This window comes from Microtus ochrogaster, linkage group LG8, assembly GCF_000317375.1.
Source record: "Microtus ochrogaster isolate Prairie Vole_2 linkage group LG8, MicOch1.0, whole genome shotgun sequence".
Taxonomy (NCBI): Eukaryota; Metazoa; Chordata; class Mammalia; order Rodentia; family Cricetidae; genus Microtus; species Microtus ochrogaster.
Genome location: NC_022033.1, coordinates 5,506,471 through 5,527,237, shown reverse-complemented (window position 1 = coordinate 5,527,237; position 20,767 = coordinate 5,506,471). Strand labels below are relative to the sequence as shown.

At 54.5% G+C, this 20,767-nt stretch overlaps 1 protein-coding gene across 1 annotated transcript in view; it reads right to left on the bottom strand.

Annotated features, from left to right (window-relative positions):
* Pmepa1 (prostate transmembrane protein, androgen induced 1) overlaps positions 1–20,742 on the bottom strand; it is a 50,750-nt gene extending 30,008 nt beyond the window's left edge. Inside the window, exon 1 of the mRNA XM_005362801.1 lies at positions 20,609–20,742. Within this exon, the coding sequence (XP_005362858.1) occupies positions 20,609–20,711 (103 nt within the window). The 5' untranslated portion in view covers positions 20,712–20,742. The remainder of the gene's footprint in view (positions 1–20,608) is intronic.
* Between the last annotated feature and the right edge of the window lie 25 nt (positions 20,743–20,767).

Below are 20,767 nucleotides of genomic sequence, written 5' to 3'. Positions count from 1 at the left end.
GGAACTCGCTTTGTAGACCAGGTTAGCCTTGACCTCAGGGATTCACCAGCCTTTGCCTCCAGAGTGCTGTGACTAAGGTATATGCCACCATGCCCAGCTGTCACACTCTTATTTTTAATGGCTGCTCCTCATATGTTCTTCCTGAATCCACAACCATGGTCCTGCTGTCTGAGGAAAGCACCCAGGCTTCTCTAGACAGATATGCAGGTCCCTAGAGCATCCCAGGGAAGGGCACAGAGGGACCCTGGGGCAGCCGTCCACTGTTTAGGGACTGAGCAGGAGTGGATCCTTTCTTATCCTGACTGGACTTGCCCCAGGCTCTCCAGTGATGGAGAGATAGCTTCCATAGCCTGCTACTTAGCAGTTGGGCTCCAAAGCCATAGCAAAGGGGACTCGCCCAGAGTGCCCCAAGCAAGCCGATAAAGAACTCGCTCAACTTTTGCATTTGTAGGTCCTGCTACACACACCCCATGTCTAGCCACCCGGGCAGACAAAACTAATCTGACAGACAAAACTAATCAACTACCACACCTTTCTCAAACAACCCAGCCCTGGCTTCAGAAGCTTCCCTACAGCCAATACCCAGGAAAACTCTTGGCCAATCAGGCAAATAAAACCTGTCTGGCAGGGTTATCCTCCAACACAGGGTCTCCGGCCTGAAGGGAAGTGATGAATTATTCAGGAGACTAGGAAAAACCCGGAGGGACACGCTCAGGATCCATTTCAGGAGCAAGTGAAGCAGTTGGTTCTAGGAGTTGTCTACAAACCCCACAGCACCCTATCTATCAAGCAGGACCTCGTTGGTCTGCCATCTCCCTATCTATGCCTTGGGCTCTGTGAAAGACCCAGGCTCAGGGTCTCATCCATGAACGCTAAGGCTGTTTCTCTGGGTGGCCCAGGTCTGTCTCTGTGGCCTCTGCCTTCACCATGACCTCAAACTTTCCCTTGAACCTGCCCCAGGGGCCCATCAAAAGCACCCTGGAGCTTGGCGGATGACCCCTCTTTGCCCCTTGCTCCTCTGCTATCGACCGGCAGCTGCTACCCTTTTCTGCTTCGAACCCCACAACATTCTCTAACACTTGAGGAGCCCCAAGTCCTCGAACTCCTGTTCTTCCTTGTCCCCCATGGGCTTGGGAGCTCTGGAAAGCCAAGACAATCTTCCATCCCAATGTTAGCAGCGACTCCTACGACACTGGCTTACATGGTGACGAACCCTGTAACTCTCCAGCCCTGTGGACGTCTCCTGGGCACGGAAGAGCTGCAAAAGGATAGGTATCTTGAGAAGACAGGTGACCAAGGACCTCACGTAGTAGGTGCCACCCTCTGCCTCCAGGTAGCCCCTTCACTTCTGGGAGCTGCTCTTAGGGCGGCTGGCCATGGCGGCACGGCCTCAGAACCTACCTTCCTCACCCAGAAGGTAGCTTCGCCACTTTCCAGCCCGGCTCAGACCAATCAGTTTCACGTCTGGCCCTCTTTTCATTATGATGGTGTTACGCTGGGGATGAGGCCTCTGTGCCTGGACTACATTAAATGCCAATTCCTAGGATGCCTGCCCTTAGGAGGAGAGCCTGTGTGTACGCGCAGTGATGGCAGAGGGGGCAGAGGGGGTTGTCGGACTGTGGGAAGTTCTGCTGGGTGCCCGGATCCTACCGCTCACTGAGTGCCACTAACACCCTACACACATTCCTGCTTCTGAGAAAGAAGTCTGTGGATATTGCCAGAGCGCCGTGTTCCTAGCAAGGCAACTGAGGCTCAGGGCAGTAAGGACCCTGCTGTAGAACCAGCTGGGAGGTCTGCCTCTCCCTGGCCAGCTGTGGCTCTCACGTGGTACATGCTAGACCTTCTTGTCACCAGCGGGCACGGTGACTCGGCCGAGCTGTAGTTCCTGTCTCACTAGGGACTTTTTCCACTTGTCTCTTTCTTGCCAAGGCCTCAGACATCCTGGCCTCCCCTGACTGGGCAAAGGCAGGCACAGAGCGCCCGGAGTTCCTCTGGCACAGCCCTGGCCCAACACTGCCTTTGGGCCTTTGTCTCGGCTGGCAGCCTGCCCCAGACTTATTGGCACAGGCCATGGGGTTTTATTTAGCCAGTGTCAGCTAAGTAGTGCTGGGCACACAAACCCAGTGGGTGTCAGCTGGACTGGGCTGCATGGGCCGTCTCTGTCAGGAGTGGCCTGGGTTTGGATGGTGGGCTGGTTGCATGCTGGGTTACCCACCACCTCCTTTGACGCTGGCTTTTCTGGCCCACTACCCATCCCCTTCTTGTCTCAGCCTAAATCCCGCTTGGGCTCACCCCCAAACCCTGACCCTTCAGAACTAAAGGAAGCAAAGACGTCTAGACTGCCAGTCTGAGTGTGAGACAAGGCTTTGTGTGGTGGGGACTGGGCCTGACCTCCCCAGGGAGAAATGCTGGTTGGCTGGTTGGGAACTTGGCATTCTGGAGATGACTGAACCACTTCTGGAACACCACACAGAGTCTGGCCCTTCCAGGGCGGTGACACGGCCTTAACCCAGTACAAGGGCTCAGGCCTGGTTGGGTCTTTGGGAACTTGGGACAGGCCTGGGATTTTCTGCCTGTCTCTGGTCAGTCCCTGTAACAGTCCCCACGCTCTCTTAAAGGGCCACACTAAAATTCGGTCAGTCAGACGCAGCCAGGCAGCCGTGAGAGACCAGACCGAGGGTCTTCCTGACCAGTCAGGGAAGGAGCCACAGGCTGGTCCCTACTGACCCTTCTCTGGACCTTGGGAACCCTGACCTTTGGAGTCAGGCTAGCATCACAAGGTGTTCTCACTTGTTCTACAAGCATTTCGTTTAGGACGAAGGCCTACCCAGGCGGCCTGGCTCTGGTGCAGAAAGGGCTTCTGGAGATGATGGCCACACTGCCCAGCAACAGCTAACTAAGGTCTCCCCAGCTGCTCTAAACCTGAGACTCACTCCCTCCTCAGCAACCCAAGCCTGGACACTTGCATTACCCCGTTCAACAGAGGAGGCTGAGACCCAGGCCAGCCTCAGCTCGCCCTGCTTCCAAGGTAGGGGCTCCCTCACCAGGACACCCCCAGCCCACTGGGACAACTTAACCCAGTGGATAGCGGAGCCACAGAAGTCCCTGGAGAACTTCCAACCACACACAGCCAAAGGAGCAGTGGTGTCTGGGACACTGACAACTTGGTGGGGACTTGTCTTTACCCCACTAAGAAATAGCCACGGGGGGGGGGGGAGGTCTGGAGAGATGGCTTAGGGGTTAAAGGCTGCTCTTCCAGAGGTCCTGAGTTCAATTCCCAGCAACCACATGGTGGCTCACAACCATCTGTAACGGGATCTGATGCCTTCTTCCATCATTCAGGCATACACTATAAAATACATAAAGAAAGAGCCACAGGGGGAAGACAGGCCTGCGCCCATTCCTTGTGCCACCCCTCCCCCAACTTCCAAGGGTCACTTAAACCCCTTGGTAGCTCATTCACCCCCTGTGGTGACTCAAGAGGTGGCCTATTTCCCCAGGGCTGCCCACGTGACTCACTCTCTGAGGCAGCTCACGTGGAAGCCCGTTTCCCTGTGGCCAACCACTCTCCACAGTGGCTCATGTGGCCGTCTGCTCCCAATAACAACGGAGTGACAGCCTGTTTCCCCATGGCCACCTCACTCCCTTGGTTATCCACTCCCTGTGACCACACAAGGACAGCACACACCCCACGGTCCCTCACTCTCCTGGCTCCTCCCTGGTTCCCAAATCCCCAGGGCAACCACACCTGAGAATATCAGAACAGTCCCAGCTCCACTTGACAACGACAGGGACACTTTGACTTTTGCCCTAATCGTTCACCGAATTCTTTGAATTTGGAATTAAAGAAGGAGCACTCTGTTGTCTTTACCGCAGTCGGAAGAATCAGGCTATTGTCACTAGGGAGGGAGGGACACACTAGCCAGCTCTGTCTGGAGTCTGTCTTTTGAACGGTCACTTGGGCACACTGTGCCCAGTTCACAGCACAATGCTTTGGGTTCTTTTTTCCAATCCCCTCTAGGTGATTTGACGTGCATTTCAGGAGGGAGAAGGGTTTGAGGGAGTCGGGAGTAGAGCACACACTAAGATCCAGGGAACCCGAGCTCTACGCCCAGCAGGGATATAACCCAAGGCAGTGAGGGCTGCGAGTCTGTTCAGGGAACAATGACAAAGAGTCTTACACAGACACCAATTGTGGTGATATTGTTTGAGTGGTAACAAATAAAGCTTGCCTGAAGATCAGAGGGCGGAGCTAGCCACTAGTTAACCATAGAGGTCTGGAGGTCTGTACAGACAGACAGGAAGTGATATGGCTGGGCGGAGAGAGGAATATAAGGCGGGAGGAGACAGGAACTCAGCCCTTTTTAGGCTGAGGAGTTAGCAAGGAAAGAGCTGGCTGTGGCTTGCTCCTTTGTCTCTCTGATCTTTCAGCACTGACCCCGCTATCTGGCTCTGGGTTTCTATTATTAAGACCAGTGAGCACTCATGTAACAGCATACACATTTTCAAATATTTTCCATTTTCATGGACACCTGGAGCCAACTGAGCATCAGGTATATGTGCAACTGGGGAGCCCACTGCTCTGCCCTACCCTAGGACACACTCAGAGACGGGGTGCAAATCTGGCTTTGAGGCTCATTCGTGACGGAGACACCAGCTGACTCTGGCCTCACTGCAGCTCTGTGGCTCCTCCCTAGAACCTGTAACCTAAGAGAAGGGCACTGAAGCCATGGCTTCGGAGTGCTGCCCATCTTTCTACCACGCTTCCCAAATAGTGGCACACCTCAAGACTGAGACTCTGGCTTGACACCCATGGTAAGTGGGAGGCATCTACAAAGAGACAGACCGAGGGCCCAGCCCTCCCTGCAGGATCCTGAGAGTTGGGGTGCACACTCACAGGTCTCCTCGTTGGCTTCCTGGCACTGTGTGTACTCACAGAACCTGAGGTCTAGCGCACAGTGGGCGTTCAGTAGCTGAAACACAATTCAAGCACACAGTGGCACTTGAAGCTTAATGTCATGGAGGCTCAGAGACACCTCACTAAGCCCAGCAGCACCCACCTCATATAATTACGAACAAATGGGGACAAAGAAATCCTGACATGACTGGGCCTCCAACCTCATGAAGCCTGCTTCTCCCTAGGAAGAACTCCTACTCACGCCTTTGAACCCTTTCTAGCATCTCCCGTAGGAATTTTCTAACTTTCCCCACTGAAGTTAGACACCCCTCAAACATTCTCCATTTCTCCTTCAATCCAATCCACAGCTTAAAAACAAAACAAAACAAAACAACCAGACTCATTTCTGACACATGCCCTTCATCTAACCCTCATAGGTCTCTGAGGAGAACTGTTCCATTTTAGAGACAAGGATGCTGGTTCTGAAGGACATTCTCCTTGGGAGGGGAACAGACTCAAGCCCAATGGTGTGTCTCTATCTTAGGTCTCAATTGCTCCCTAGGGGCTTGGCGGGCATGCCCGCCCATGCCTAACAAGAACTTCAGCAGGGGGTACCTGGCTCTTGAGAGCAGCAGGTTCTCATTAACTCACCGGTGCCTGGGACCCCTGCACCTGGCCTCCTTCAGATAGCACCGGCGTCCCTTCAAAGGGACCAGACCACACAAGGCCTGTTCTGGAACCCAGGCTCATGGCCTCTGTCAAGCAGCAGGTTCTGGACCAACACTGACAGCTAACGTCAATTCAAACTGGGAGAGTCCACTGACCAAGTACGTAACACACTCTTGCAAATACAAGAGGGTGCTAGGGCCGGCCCGTGGGGACCCTGCCACCTACCAGGCACAAGGCATAACCTAAGAACCTCCCGAGCGTCAGGTCAGTGTCCTCCCTGGTAGGAGGGCACCCCTGAATACATGATGCTCAGTTGTGTCTCGGAACGCAAGGGCTTCCTAACTGCTGCTGTTGGATTTCAAAGCTTATGGTGGCCAGGTATTCAGGCTCCAAGATCACCATCTTCCTGTAAGTCATTAAACGGACCTGCAATCAGAATTCACGAGACAAAAATCAAAGCACAAAGCAGCACAACCCCCAGACATGCCCTGAGCAGCACACCCAGGATACCCCCCCCCCAATGGGCCTGGGAGCAAGCCAGGGGCCCTTAGCCAACATCTGCCTATCCGAAGTCAGCCCCACACCTGCCAGATCCAGGCGTGTTGGCATTCCAGTCAGCCAGCCTCAGTGCCCCCGTGGGCTGCAATAAAAATTCCTAGACAGGTAGTCAGGTCGGAGGCCAGCGCAGGATGAGCAGGGAGGTGGAGAAGTGCGGGAACCCCCTCCTTATCCCGCAAGGGCTGGGGTGCCTGTTGTCTGCCTGGGTGCTCTCCTGGGTCTGGACTGGAGTGCAGGGTCTGAGGCCTGGCTGGGAAAAAGTCTAGGCTGGCTGAACCTGTCATGCCGTCCCCACAGAAAGGGGGGGCGGAAGAGTGGGACTAGGCAGACCTCCGCTTTACTCCTTCCCAGTGGGCCCCCCTTGCTCAAGGAGGCTAGCCAGCCAGTCACACTTGCCACTCAGACCCTAGCACAGTGGACGTGAGATTTTTTTTTTCCTACTCCAGAGAGAGGACCTTACACAGCCCCATTTCCGGGGATGTTACAGTAAGACCACATGGTGGAGTCCCTGGATCCTACGGGTACAGTGAAAGCCTGCTGCTGTATCCTGAGACTAAAGTGACCCCAAGCACCTGTAGGAATTACCTGTGCTGTCCCTCTGCAGGTGAGGGAAGTACCACACCATCCACATCTGCACGGGTCTCCAGGCCCCTGCCCCATGTAGGGCTCTGGCCTGGGCCACTTAACTCCCTCCCCTTCATGGTGCACAGATGCCAACCACAGCCATTCCCCAGGGATCTGACCTGGTGACCCTGACTTTCACAAGGCTGGGTGACCTGACCGGAGAAGGTCAAATAGCAAAGGTTCCTTTCTAAGAGGAGCTCTGCTTCTCCAAGTGCGGTGTTTTCAGAGGGGGTCTACCTATGTAGCCCCAATTGGCCTTGAACCAGAGACCTGTCTGCCATTGCCTCCCACGTGTTAGGCTTCATGTGGGTGCTTCTAAAAGACCAGGAGGGGGGCTTGGCATCCTGGACACGACTCCCATATGTCACTCACAGCCTTCCCAATGTTTGCCATTTCCAAATATCCTACAAAAGGAATTAAAATTGCTTAATATTTCCCAACTGGAAAAAACCAATTTGGGTTTACTTGGTTGTTTTGCTTTCCTTTGAGACAGGGTCTCATGTAGCCCAAGCTGGCCTCAAATCCCCTATGTAGCAGAGGACGACTTTGAACTCCTGATCAATCAATCCTTCTGCCCCTCCTGTGCTCGGATATGAGGTGCACCTTATGCCACGCCCAGTTTACCCAGGGCTTCAAGCATGAGAGGCTAGCTACAGTTCCTGCCCATAATTAGATTCTTTTTCCCAGTGCTCTACCAACTGAGCTGCACGCCCAGCTATCCAACTCCTTTTTACTCTTTAGTTTTCCTTAAACATGGAGCCTTACGAAGCCAGCACTGTGTGGGCCATGTTTCCTTGCCCACACCTAACAAGCAGAACCCCGAGCATGGGCCTATTAAGAGTAGACAATATGGCTGGTCCCTCCAGGGGACCAGGCTATCCTGTCTCTGGAGGCCTCTGGGGACTTTCTCGGTAGGGCGGATACCTGAAAGTTTCTGGAGCCAGCCCAGCCAATCAGCAGCCTCCTGCCCTTCTCCCCATTTGTAAAATGGATGTAGGGGTCCCAAAGGGTAGCATGTGACACTGCACCTCGCATCCATTGGGGACAAGCTACAGGCTGTCTGCACAGCCCTGCAGATGGTGGGACAAATGACCTTCACATCCATTCCACAGGTGATGAGCTGAGATCCGAGAGCCACGCCATGGTGATACCGCCTTTTCCTAAGGTGGATCTTAGTCTGTCAGAATCGCTTCTCTGGAGTTCCTTGGACAGCCACGCCCCAGCCCAACCCCCACAAGATAGCTAGCTCCATCCTGTGGTCTAGGCTGTCTGGGAGCACAGCAGTTTCTGAGTTCACCACCTCTGAGTAACCGCTTCCTTAAGACATGACTCACACCTGTCTGGGGTCACCCACATCCTCACTCCCTGCAGAGGTATGCAGGCCAGGTGAGGCGGGCTCAGGCAGAGGTGCTCCAGGCTGCTGCTAGTGGCTTTCAGAGTCCCACAGTCCCAGAGGCGCCAAATCCACCGTTCCCCTGGGCTGATGTGGAGATGAAGGCCTTGGCCTCGGGCATGGGGCTCAGAGGCAGGCTGCAAAGTGTCTCTCATCGGGAATTCTACTGAGCTCATTCCCTAGGGCCCAGGCAGGCCCTTGCAGCCCTTCTGCCCCGTCCAAAGTGGCTGCTCCCTGGGTCACCCATACTGCAACATCATGGTCTCAAAGTCACGAGGCTGAGTGAGAGTTGACGAGTGTAGCGCTGTGGGACCCACGGGCCTCTGAGGACAGGTGCAGAGGAAGGTGGGATTGGGACCTTGAGAGAGAGAAAACCTGGCAGAGGAGGCTAGAGCCTTCATACTGAGAGGGAAGGAAACTAAGTGTGTTGTGTGTTGGGGGGAGGAGTATGGGAGAGAGGGAAAGCACGGACTCGGGTGGACTCGGGTCATGCTTCTGCCACAGCTCTGAACTTTCAGGATGGACTTGCTAGCACCCTGCCTGCTGCTCCTCTCCGCTTTGTCCCTAGCACCCTGTGGGTCACAGTGACCCGTCCTCCAGTTACAACCCAACACTGGACAGTTCCTGTTCTCTCCTGCTCCCAGCCACAGGGATCACTGCCCGCTGGCTCAGGGACCCTTCCAAGGGAAGGGTGCGGCGGAAGGGAGGGGGGGCGGGGAGCTTTCCCAGCCAGCCAAAAGGGTCACACACATACCCAGCTGGAAAAGGCTGAGAGGGTAAAGGGATAGAGAGGCCTCAAATCAACCACACCCCTGACACCACGACAGGTGGCTCTAAAACCTTGGCTCTGCCGGGGCAAGCCAAGCCCAGCTTCGGGAACCCTCAGCCCAGGTTCAAATCTGCCTTGCAACTCTGTGCTGAGTGATCCCTGGCAAGCGACTTGGCTCCTCCTCCTCGTGTGCACCGAGGCTGCCATGAGGATTAATGAGGTGGGGCGTGCCAAGTGCTGAGAGCATCTGCCACGGCTAGGGTTTAAAAAGCCACCGCTCGCCGTGGGGGGAGCGCCTAGATCAACCTCCAAGCAGACAGGGCTGTGAGAAGCCAGGGTTGTTTCCTGAATCCTGACGACATCTTCCAGGGTCTCCCCTTTCTCGCTCTTATTTCTGAAGCTTCCCCCCCCCCCCCCCAGCATCTGAATCTATTCCAGAGCAAAGCCCTCAAGCGTCTCTCTAGACTGTAAAGGGTAGAACTCGACATCTGTGCAAGAAGCAGGCAAGATGAAACAGAAGCCTCTGTGCGGACTCTGGCGTGACACGCCGCCGGCTTTCAAGAAAGGCAAACAAAGTGTTATCAGGCGATTGTTGCACTCAGTGGGATCTTACTCCAGGTCTCTCACGTACAGCAGGGGTCTAGAGGACCAGAGAGCTGAAAGTAGGGTATGCCACCTGCAGGGAAGGATTCGGCAAAAGACAGCCTGCGAGTTGTTAAGCAACAACAGTGACAAGGAAGGGCCGGTCGAAGGGCCTGGTGGCTTCTAGAGGGAGCAATCCCTCTCCCTGCCAGGACTCTGCGGCCTCCATGGCTGTGCATCCTAGAATGGGCTGTGCATCCTAGAATGTCAGTGACATCACTGCTCAAACACACTCGAGAGCACACCAGGACAACCACTGGTGTAAGGATCTCAGCCCAGTGAGAGGATGCTATGATTGATTAGCAATGTCTGCCAGGAGCAGCAAGTGGAGTACTTAATCGAATGGCAGGTACTAGACAGTCCCGATCTATACTTTGAAAGAGTCACAAAGCAGACCAATAAAGTCACCAGCAAGTCTCGCACTACCAGGCCAAGAACAGAACAGACCCTGCTGACATGCTCTGTGTCTGGCCTGGGCTGAGAGCTGCAAACTTGAGAATACCGGAGCCAGGAATACGTACTGTAACGGAGTGGGTGACCCAGCGGGAAATCATCAGAATTCAGGAGAGGAAATCAGCCAGGAAAGAAATCACATAGGGAGAGAAATACGCAGGTAATTATCAACTCTTGGATCCGAACTTATACTTGGAGCCTCGATTCGGGGCCATGGGAAGCTGGCCGTATAATTACACCTCTGGGCCACGTGGCAAACAGCTCTAATTATCTCCTAGATGGGACCAAAGTGACCATTTTAATCTAGAGCCCAAAGCAACTAGTAAAATTAGGCAGCAGTCGCGGGGCAAGCAAGTTCACATGCCTGACAGCTGTGCGAGGACCGGCCACCGTAGACATCTAATAATTATCATCAGAGAAACGGGACAGGCAGGGTAGTGACTTCTTCCACAGACCGCACTGGGCGCCAGACCCACTCAAGAGCACATCTAGTGGGTCTCCACCGTCCTTGCAAAGACAACGACCATGTTCAAGGCCCGGTTCCGACACCCCTCATATCCTCCTAATCCCATAAATAGATTAGAGAAACAGCTCCCTCCTATGGCGGTGACCCCAGGGCCACTGAGCTTGGCCCGGCGTGAATCACCAGTGGCTCACCGTGGCTGCACTCCCAAGTGACTGAATGATAAGGAGGAGGCGCAGACACCAATAAATGAATCACGCCTTCCACAAGACCAAACCTTTGGCTTTTGCAGACACCAATTACAAAGTAGAAAGAAAAGAACAAAGAAATTACTCAGGGTGTTTGCGCAAAGTTGATTCATAGGTTCACAGAATTATTACCGGCTAAATTGTTTGTGGAAAGGCAATTAGAGCCATGACCAGACGAAGCTCACCAACCAGGGAGCCGGGGACTTGCAAAATGGGAGCGCACAGGCGCGTTCCTGGGGGCTTCCAGGTTTGGGGAGCCCCCTCCCTTTACACCATCTGACCTTGAGTTCTGTAGGTGAGCAGACAGCCACCTGGGGTGTGGAGGAGCTCCGATACAGAGTCTGAGCAAGTCCAGACATACTGGAAAAACTCAGAGACTGCTTGCCCTTCTTTGGTTGGAAGGCTAAGCATGCAGCCACCAAACCCTAACACGCCATCTCAGCCACCACCCGCAGGAGGCTTAGATCAAAGGTTCGCTTCCTATCGTGGAGCCTGTCCTAAATTAGAAAAGGGGTCTCCCGAGAGTCAACTCACGGGCTGGGGTTGGAACCGCACCAGAAAGCTTTCGCAGTCTGTGGACTTGCGGTCCCCTGGTGGGGGTGAATGGAGAGAATTATTGTACCGCCCACCTGTCTCCTGCTCCCACGCACAGTCCCACCTGGCACTGACACTGGCACCCCACGGCCACTCATCGAGCTCTCACAAACAGGCAGCTCGCCCAGCAGCAGGAGCTACACACGGCAAGGCAAGAGGGCTGTACCAAAGACCAGGCTGGAGACTGCAGGAGAGCTCGGTCCTGTGGGACACGGTGGCCCGGATGGTGCTTTGAGGGACCGGAAACAAGTGGGCCCAGGGTGCTCCTCCTGGAGTCTAGTCTTGGTGGAGGGGGTGACCAGGTAAGCCAGGACCACTGGGACTGGAAGACCTCTGGGGAAGGACAGGTTGTCTTGCCCAAATTTGCTAACAACAACAACAAACAAAAAACCCAGATGTGGCTTTCCACTACTCTTCTGCCTAGGACAGCCTGGAAACTGGCTTTAACCGCCCAAAGCTTAAGGCAATTCAAGCCGAAGCAAAGGATTTCATAGACCAACACCCCCCCCGGTGGGGAATTTAAACACACAACATTACATGTTTACATATATCCACTATAATGCATTTGGGACTATGTTACAGACAGGAAGGAACGCCATTGTGAGTGCCAGTCAGACGGCTCAGCTGGTTAAGGGGCTGCTTGCCACCAAGCCTTAATGCCCTGAGTTCAACCCCTCGGGACCACAGGGTATGAGGTGAGAACAGACTTCCCCATCTGCGTCCTCGGATTTCCACACCTGTGCATCTGTACAGCTTTGAACCTAGACGCCCACACAAACCCGTGTCGAGATCGTCACTTCTGCCGTGAACTCTCAAAGTCAAGGATGAACACCTTAGCTCCTGGATCCTTTAGGGACCATCAGAACTCTTGCGGCCCCGATAAATGAGAAATTATTGGTAGCAGGAGAGGAGACAGCGGCCACAGGCAGACCCTCACAGGTCCCTTTACAGAACACTGTCCCCATGCTCCTGTCAGCCGTGGGAAAACTGGTGGCCAGCACAAACCCACACGCTCTCCCTCCCGCTGGTTATCTGCCTGTTGCCCGGCTCTGTACCAGTATTGATCAGCTGGAGCTAAGTATGGCCTACTGCCACCACGAGTATATGTTTTAGGGACGGGCAAGATGTAGCAGTTTCTCCAAACCCCAGACACGTGACTCTCCAGATCTGGGCTGCGCCTGTCCATCCCTGGGGAATCCAGTACTACTATCGAGGGGAGGAAGGGGGTCAGATGCTGACAGTTCCTCCAGTGACAGAGGAAATGAAGAGCCCTGTTCCTGCCTTTGTGAGAAACAGATAACCCATGAGAACGCAAAGGCTGATGGGACAGGACTAAGGGGGCTAAGGCTACAAGGCTGCCTTGGGCAACTCAGTGAGATATTGTCTCAAAAACAATTCCTTTTATTTTTTTTTTTATGTGTACCAGGCTTTATTTAAGAACAAAATGAGTGACAGACAGGCTCACAATCAAAACAGCATCACTGAACTTCATCTTCCCCACCCTTTTTGTGCTTGCGACCCCTCCTCAGTAAAGGAGCTTCACCCCAAGGCTGTGGTGGCTCCAGTTTCTATCTACCTCTCTCCCCCTCTAGGTAAACAATTCCTTTTTTTAAAGGGGTGGGGAATGTAGCTCAATGTTAGTATTTGGGATCACCATCTAACCCCTTGAGTAAGTCCCAACAACCCAAAACTTCCCTCAAACTCTCAGGGATCCAAAGGCCTCTGTCTCCTGAGTGCTGGGATTAAAGGTGTAAGCCGCCAGACCCAGCTCCAAAACTTAAGTCCAGCCACGCTATGCAGGAACCAACTCCCCCCTCCCGGGCCTAGCAGGTCAGCAGCTCTCCAGGTCCTCTCCCGGCATCTTCGTGCAGGAGATGGTATTGTATTTTTGTCGTTCTGGAACCTTAGTAGGACTGCAGCAACGGGGCTGGTTAAGGACACATCTGGGTTGTGGTGGGGAGGCTCACCTGCTGATTTCCTGCACCTTGAATCGGCTCTGAAATCTCTAAGTCGATGGGTAGGAGGAAGGAAGCTTCCTGCCCCAAAGACTAGGAACTTCCGAGCGTTAGGGATAATCTGTGCCGGGGAGCACAAAGTGGGCATCACACCTCGCTCCATTTTACAGAGGGCTAAGTGGAGACACAGGAAGGATCTCTCTTGTGTTTGCCTCAGAACTAAAGTTCTTCAACGCCGGTGCCTTGACCACATCCTGATCTGCCTGGAATATTTTGGAAGCCTGCTTATTCAAACAGGCAGGAATGAACGCTGCAGCTCCTAGAAACTTCAGGGGCCAACACAAGCTCTCCTGGCCCCAGTAGGAATCAGTGTCTATTTGGGGTGATGGGTATCATGAACAGACCCCAGCACCTGCCATTCCAAGACTGTTACCTGCACATCCTCCTACCCTGCCCACTTCCCGACCTAACCAATGCTCCTGAGGCACCCATCAGGCTGGGGGAGCATGGCAACCAACAGACACAGGCCACAGCCTCTCTGAGATTGGTGACTGGCAACATAGACACCAAAAGACATCAAGTGACCACCAGGTCAGGTGTGAAGGTTCAAAGAGAGGGGACCTGGAGCCCAGTGAGGACTTTCCCAATTTCCTCGGCCCTGGATCCGGCTCATGCCTTCCTGCCGGGATTGTCTATGGAATATACTGCAGCTGTTGTGCCGTTCCCAACTGTCACAACACCTGAATAACACAGGGCACAAGCGTGGGGCAAATGCTATTAAATGCCAGAAGGCGTTCTGTGCTCTCTGGGGACATCCGTCAGTCCTGTGTCAAACTCAGCGGTAACACACTGGCTAGCAAAGACTTCTAGCTCCCCACACAGCCCAAGGGGCAAACTCATTTCCAGGGACCTTGAGGCCTGGCCAAGGGAAATGGCCCTAGCAGCTTACAGTGGCAGCTGACTGACCAACACACAATACAACAGGGCCTTCAATCTTATGGCTAACGAACCCCTACAACGGGAAATCTTGTGAAGAGCACTGAGCGTGGTGTGGGAGGCTGAATACGTGTAGAGAGTTATCTGGGACCTGGTTTGGAGGCTCAGCTGAGCATCAGATCCCGGCTGTGTGACCTGGGACAAACGCTCAGCTTCTCCTCTCAGATCTCAGACCCCGTTTTTCTACCTGTAGATTGGTGGTAACAATAGCTCTCTCACGGGGTTGTTTGTAAGACCGAGGGAGGGAAAAATACGTCACTAGTACCTGGCACGCAGAAATCTCTCCAGATCCAACCAGCAAAAGGAAGTAAACATCTACCAGTCACCCTGGGAACAGAGGGAAGCCATTCTGCAGCTCCCAGAGAGCTGACGCCCCAAACTTTTGCAGGTTCTACCACCCCCCACCTCTGCCCATGGTGCTGGAGCCATGCTATGAGCCAAGCCACCCTGGGAATTTTCCTCAGCCTGGTGACAGTGGCTTCTGCCAGTGACTGACAAGACCCTGGCAAGACCCCCACCCCACCACCACTCAAGGTGTCAGGGTTTGGCTTTGTAGCATCATCGGATGGGGAAATGAGACTGTCAGCACTCTGGGTTGCCATGGCTTCCTGGAGGGGCGCAGCCCACTTTGGGAAGAAGGCAGAGAGAACTAGAACAGAGGCCCTATTCCTCACACTGAAGAGCAGGCCTTTGTAACTGAAGCTAAGCGCGAACCCTAACTTCCCAAACTGTGGGCCTCTTACCTACCCCTAGACACCGGTCTTATGAACTGGACCCAGTGGGTATCTGGATGTCACAGGGCAGCGTTGATTTTACGGCTCCCACTGCTTCTGCCCTGGCCCCAAAGCTGCCAGGATTAAGAGACCCCTGCTGGCAAATCCTGAGACACTGTCTGGGCCTCCTGCACCAGGGCAGGCATGCTAGGGGTTCCCGCCAGCTCTGCGGTGGGCCTGACAAAGACAGGATAGTGACAGCAATATTCAATTACCCACATTCAAGGTCAGCATCCCAGGTGGGCCTGCGGATTCCAACATTCCCAGCTGGTCTGGGGATGGGGAAACCTGCCCTTGGCAGAAGCTTTCGAATCAGGCAGAGTGCCAGGTTGTGACCATCAGAGGACAGGGCAAAACAGTCACAGCTAATCGGAGCCCACCACCACCCCTACCTCAGAAGAGGCCACCGTGCCAGACAAGGACCTCCAGATCCTTGCCCCATTCCAGTGCAGAGGGGTTGTGTGACACATTGTGTTGGGGCACATGACAGACGGCAAGGCAGCACGCAACAGCTGGGCTTCTCTGTCCCTCTGATCCTTGGCCACTCTGCAGGAGAGGTCACTCAATGGTAGACTATGTCTGTGTGTGTGTGTGCGGGGGGAGGAATTTGTAGGTTTTCTTGGTGAGAGAAGAAATAAAATAAAAGCTGCCGGCATTAGAACCCAGGAGCAGCAGAGGCGGTGGTTTGTTTGTCTAGCAAGGTCGTGGGTTCCACCCTCAGCCCAGAAAAGAATCAACCCCTCAATCTATCTAGGAGTTTGACAGCGACATTTCGCCACCCAGGTCCTCTGTAAACGAAAGGTCTAGTCTGCATGGACACGTGCATGCGGTACTGGTGGGCTTAGAGGAAGGGGAAGCCTTCCAGTTAATTATGTATTTGTTCTGTAGTGCTGGAGATGGAACCCATAGCCCCTCACACAGCAGACCAGTGCTCTTACCACTGAACCACACTTCCAACCCACAGTGGCCCAAGGGAGTGCACCACAGGCTGACGGTGACTGCCCTCAACCCTGTCACACTGGCCTCTGAAAGCACCATCCAGGGATGGGGGGCACCCCGGTAGCTTCTTCAGGGTTCCCTGGGACACACAGAGAGCAGACGTGCAGACATGCAGCTCTATAAGCGCGTGGGCCATGCCTGTGTTATGTATGACTTTCAGAAAGCAAACTGGAGGCTTTGAACCCCCGCTCTCAGCTTGGGCATCGTCAAAGAAGCTGATGTTGGGGGGAGGGACTCAGCCTACCGGGCCTGCCCGTGGACAGTGGCACCCCAAGAGAGAAGGCCACACCACACGGCAGTCTGCTTTGACATTATTTCCTTACTTTTAAATAATCGGTTGCCTGGGCCACCGAGTCAGCTTTTGCCAGCCTCTCCCTCTCCCGAAGCCCCTGGCTGCTGTCAATCTCTCTTTTTGGGTTTAATCCCCCCACCCCGTAACCCCACCTTGCTTCTCTTCTTTACAAGGATAGCAAAAAAAATGCAACTTGTTGGGAGAGGGGACTTCCTTGCTGTCCCCCTAACTGGGAGGGAAGGCAGCAAGGGGCAGGCGCGGCGTGCAAGCCCTTGCCCACGTGTGAGATCATCCCCAGCAGTGCACCTTCACAAGACACTAGTCTGGCCCGTCTGCTCCAACCACAGTCACAACACGCTGCTCCCTGGCTGCCTAATGACCTACAACCCAGACAGCAGGAAATCTGTGGGTTAGAAGTCTCGGCGCAGAAGCCCATGAGGGAAGCAGTTGCTGGCCCATGTGCACCATTCACCCTGGACCCAGAAACACCCTCCTGCTCTGGAGCCAAACCCTTCACCAAACACAGGCTTAAGCCATCTCCTTCCCCTGTGGTATATACACAATGAGCGCCCCCAAAAGCCGAGCGGATGAGTGGGGGGGGGGCAGGTGTCAACTTCAAGGACAAATGGCTGATTTCCGGAAGGTCCCTCTCCAGCACCCAAGTGTCTCTGCTGAAGCCAGAAGTGGTTCCCAGCAGGGCATCTACAGATGGCTGGAGACCGTGTGTCACAACTAGGAGAGAGAGGGGTACTGGCATCTGGTGGGTAGAGGCCACCTGCACGGGCCAGTCATCTCTCTCCCAGCCAAGTTATCTGGTCCAGTCTGGAGGCTGAGTCACCCCGGATTCAAACAGTGTTAAACACGAATGGTGTGCACCAGACAAGCGAAAAGAGGGACAACTGGATGATCTGAGTGGCTAAGGGTTCAGGATGGTGTGCGGGTAGGGAATGGAGGCGGGTACGTGTTTACGTGAGAGCATTTACGTAAAGGGGCGCATGCCTGCGGAGGCCAGAGAATAACGCCCAGTGTTGGGCCTCAAGCGCTGTTCACCTCACTTAAAAAATGTTTTCAGATATTTATGTATTTATTTCAAATGTGAGCGTGCCCGTGCATATGTGTGTACAGGCTTGTGTGTGTGGGTGTGTAAGTGCACATATATCTCTGGAGTCCTGGGCTTAAACTCAGATCATCTGTCTGGGCAGCAGTTGCCCTTACCTGCTGAGCCATACTGCAGACCCCCACGTTATGTTTTGAGACGGGGTAACTCACTGGCCTGGACTACTGTGCTAGACTGGCTGTCCAGCAAACACTCGGGCCTCCACCTCCCCAGCACGGGGGTTACAAGTGTGTGTCACCAACCTTAGGTGTGCCCTGGAAATCACTTTAACCACTGAGCTATCTTTCCAGCCCTAAAATGGTTTGAATTAGGGCTGGGGAAGGAAGGGATCAGTGGCTTAAGGACCCTGACCAGACAGTGGTATTAACAACTGAGCTGCTCCTGCATAGGACCCAGGGCCCTGCTAAAATGAAAGCCAAACAGCCAGGACTGGGGGACCCCAGCACCCGGTCAGTCCAGGAAGTACTCTTGGAGTACACTGATCTGCTCTGCAAGTCACAGGGAAAGCAGGAGTTCAAAGTCAGGGGTTCCACTCTGAGATACGGTAGCGGAAAGTGCAGAGAAAAATGTGTACGCGGGGCAAGGAGTGGGTTTCTCAAAGCTGTGGGCTCAGGTTGGTTCCCAAAGAACTGTTGCAGGTGGGTCTCCTCTGCCACCAAATTCAGGGAGCAGCACATGGGGGTCCAAGAAAAATGACTCCGATCAAGGACGGGGATGGAGTGGGGGGGGGACCTTAAGTCAGGCGTCCTACCTCGGTTTTCCTCATCTCTCTACCTGAAACACAAGGACTCCAAGAGCACTCAGCCCCTCCCGGGTCTGAAACACAGGAGGCCTGAAGAACACACTGGAGAATAGACCAGCAAGGGGGCTGGGGAGAAGCCCCAGCACCAAAGCCTCTGCTGGAGAACAGGGATCAAAGGCTGTAGGTTAGGCTTCAGAGGTAGGGTGCACTCTTCCAATGAGGAAACTGAGACCCAGGAAGGCTTAAAAGTCTCTTCTGGACGAGTGTCGCTGCAAGAACGAACTTCCAGCCTGCTAGGGAAATCAGCCTTCCTGTTCCTGCCCAGCAAGAGCTTCCAGGAAACACCAGGCCTTAGGGCTTCCTCAAACCAGACTTTTATTAAAGTGAGCCCCTCCCTGTTTTACTCTCTCTTTTAGTAAGAAGTAGACTGTGCGGACACAATGTGGGGACAGTCCTGAACCAACCCGGGTGGATGGTGGGGGATTTCCAGACATTAACCCTATAGGTGGGGGAGAACACGGGGTATCACCAAGAGTTTCAAGCCATCTTGGTCTCAACCAAGACATTATTTGGGACAATTATAAGTCCATTCTCGCCTTTCAGCATGTGGGTTCCAGGGACTGAACATGGGTTGTCAGGCTAGACAGCATTCTGCTCACACTACGATTGATTCAATGAAGGGACGAGATTAAGAATGATGTGCTTTGTTGGTTTTTCAAAATCTAGGAACATGGAAAAGACCACAGTGTCCTACTGTGCCTAGACTTCGGAATGTGGTGTCTCCTGAAGTGAGTCCCTCACTTCTGTGGGAAGACAAATCCCCGGAGCTGCTGTCGGCCTCTTACCAGACATGTGTGGACTTATTTTTAATAATATCCCGGTGATTTCATGAACCTCCCGAGATCCCACGGGCTCCTGGGAAGCAATAGGGTTTGACGCCAAAAGAAGACCGCAAACACTAGCTCTTGGCAGGTTCTCCTGACACCTCCAGGCTTGGGGCAGCACAAGGCTGCTGTGGAGAAGTCGGGTACAGAGAGACCAGAGCTTTCGATTCCAGACTGGGAGACGGTGAGTCAGGGGTGGCATGAGGATCCAAGCCTGCTACCCCTGCCCAAGTGGGGCTGGTCGTAGGTTATTTTTACCCCTTGTGCTTTACTGTACATTCTGGGGGTTGGGGTGGGGGTGCACAAACTGTAGCAGCTGCCTGCGAAACCAGCTCATGAGTCACCTAGAGACTGCCCTGTTCTGTAGCAGTTGCCCCTGGGCTCCGCTAGAGGAAGGATGTCTGGGTTAGGGAAAGACTGGGTACCCTTTTGCCTGAAATGCTTTGGGGTAAGACGGGAGGAAACTAAACAGAGACACAAAAGGTGCCCCCCAAAAAAAACCGAGTTAGGGGAAGAGTTCAGATTAGAAGGTAGATGGCAGCGGGTGAAGTCTCAATTCTTTAACCAACTCAACAGCCACCTGGGTGGGTCACAGAAGGAAGTAGATGCTTCCTAATCTCAACTTCTGGTGGTTCAGGATGTTGACAACGGGCCGCCGGAGGCTCAAGCAAGGCACTCACACCCTGGGTCTACCATCTCGAAGAAGATCTCAACACAAACAGCCCCAAAACTTTGACTCATTTGTAACCACCATCCCAGCCAGAGTAAGCCAAGCAGTCCAGACAGGCTATTTATAGGAGTCCGGGACAGACATTCACAATGACACACACTGGGGATACGCGGTGGGCTAGACGCACCAGCTCTAAGTCTTGGATTCAGACACCTGGACACAGACGGTCCGCAGATTTGGCTGGATTCGGACCATACTGACCCCAGCCATACGCGCACACCAAATCAGACACCCAGTGATGTAGGGGCACTCAGACTCACACACCGGCACAGATCGCGACTCAAATCCACAGACATCCAGAGACGCGCCGAGACTCAGACAGACCAGCGCACTCCACAGACGCACGCAAACCCGGGACACATCACCACGGCCACTCCAGACACACGCCAGGAACCCCAGACACCTCCCGGGCCAGACAGTGTTTCCCCCGCCCGCTCCCCCCGCCCAAAGTTGATAAAGAGCCTAATTGCTCCATCGCCTCGGCCCCTGGGGAAAACGGAATGGAAACTTCCCCGGCACGGCCCGCCTGGCCCTCCCGCGCGGCGCGACGTCCCCGCCGAGGCCCGGGTCCGAGTCGGACCGGGCGGGGTGCGCGCGGCGGGGACCGTGCCAGGCTCGCAGCGCCGCGGGACAAAGCCAGGCCGGCCGCCAGCTGCCGCGAGCCTTCGGGAGGGCGCGCCCCGGGCGCGGCGGACGCAGCCGGGGAGCCTGGGTGAAGCAGGCGCGCGGCTCCCGAGACCCCACGCGATCGCGACGTCCCGGGCCGGGGATCCCACGAGGCTGTCCCGGGGGGGAAAAGGGCTCACTCACTGATCTCCATGCTGGGGAACAAAGAGCGCTGGCAGTTGCACGCGCAGGAGACATTGGGCTGCCCGGCGGCGGCGGCGGCGGCGGCGGTGCCGTTGACCCCCATCAAGTGGTCACGGGCGGCGCGGGGCGCGAGGCGCGGGCCTGTAATTCTCTTTCTTG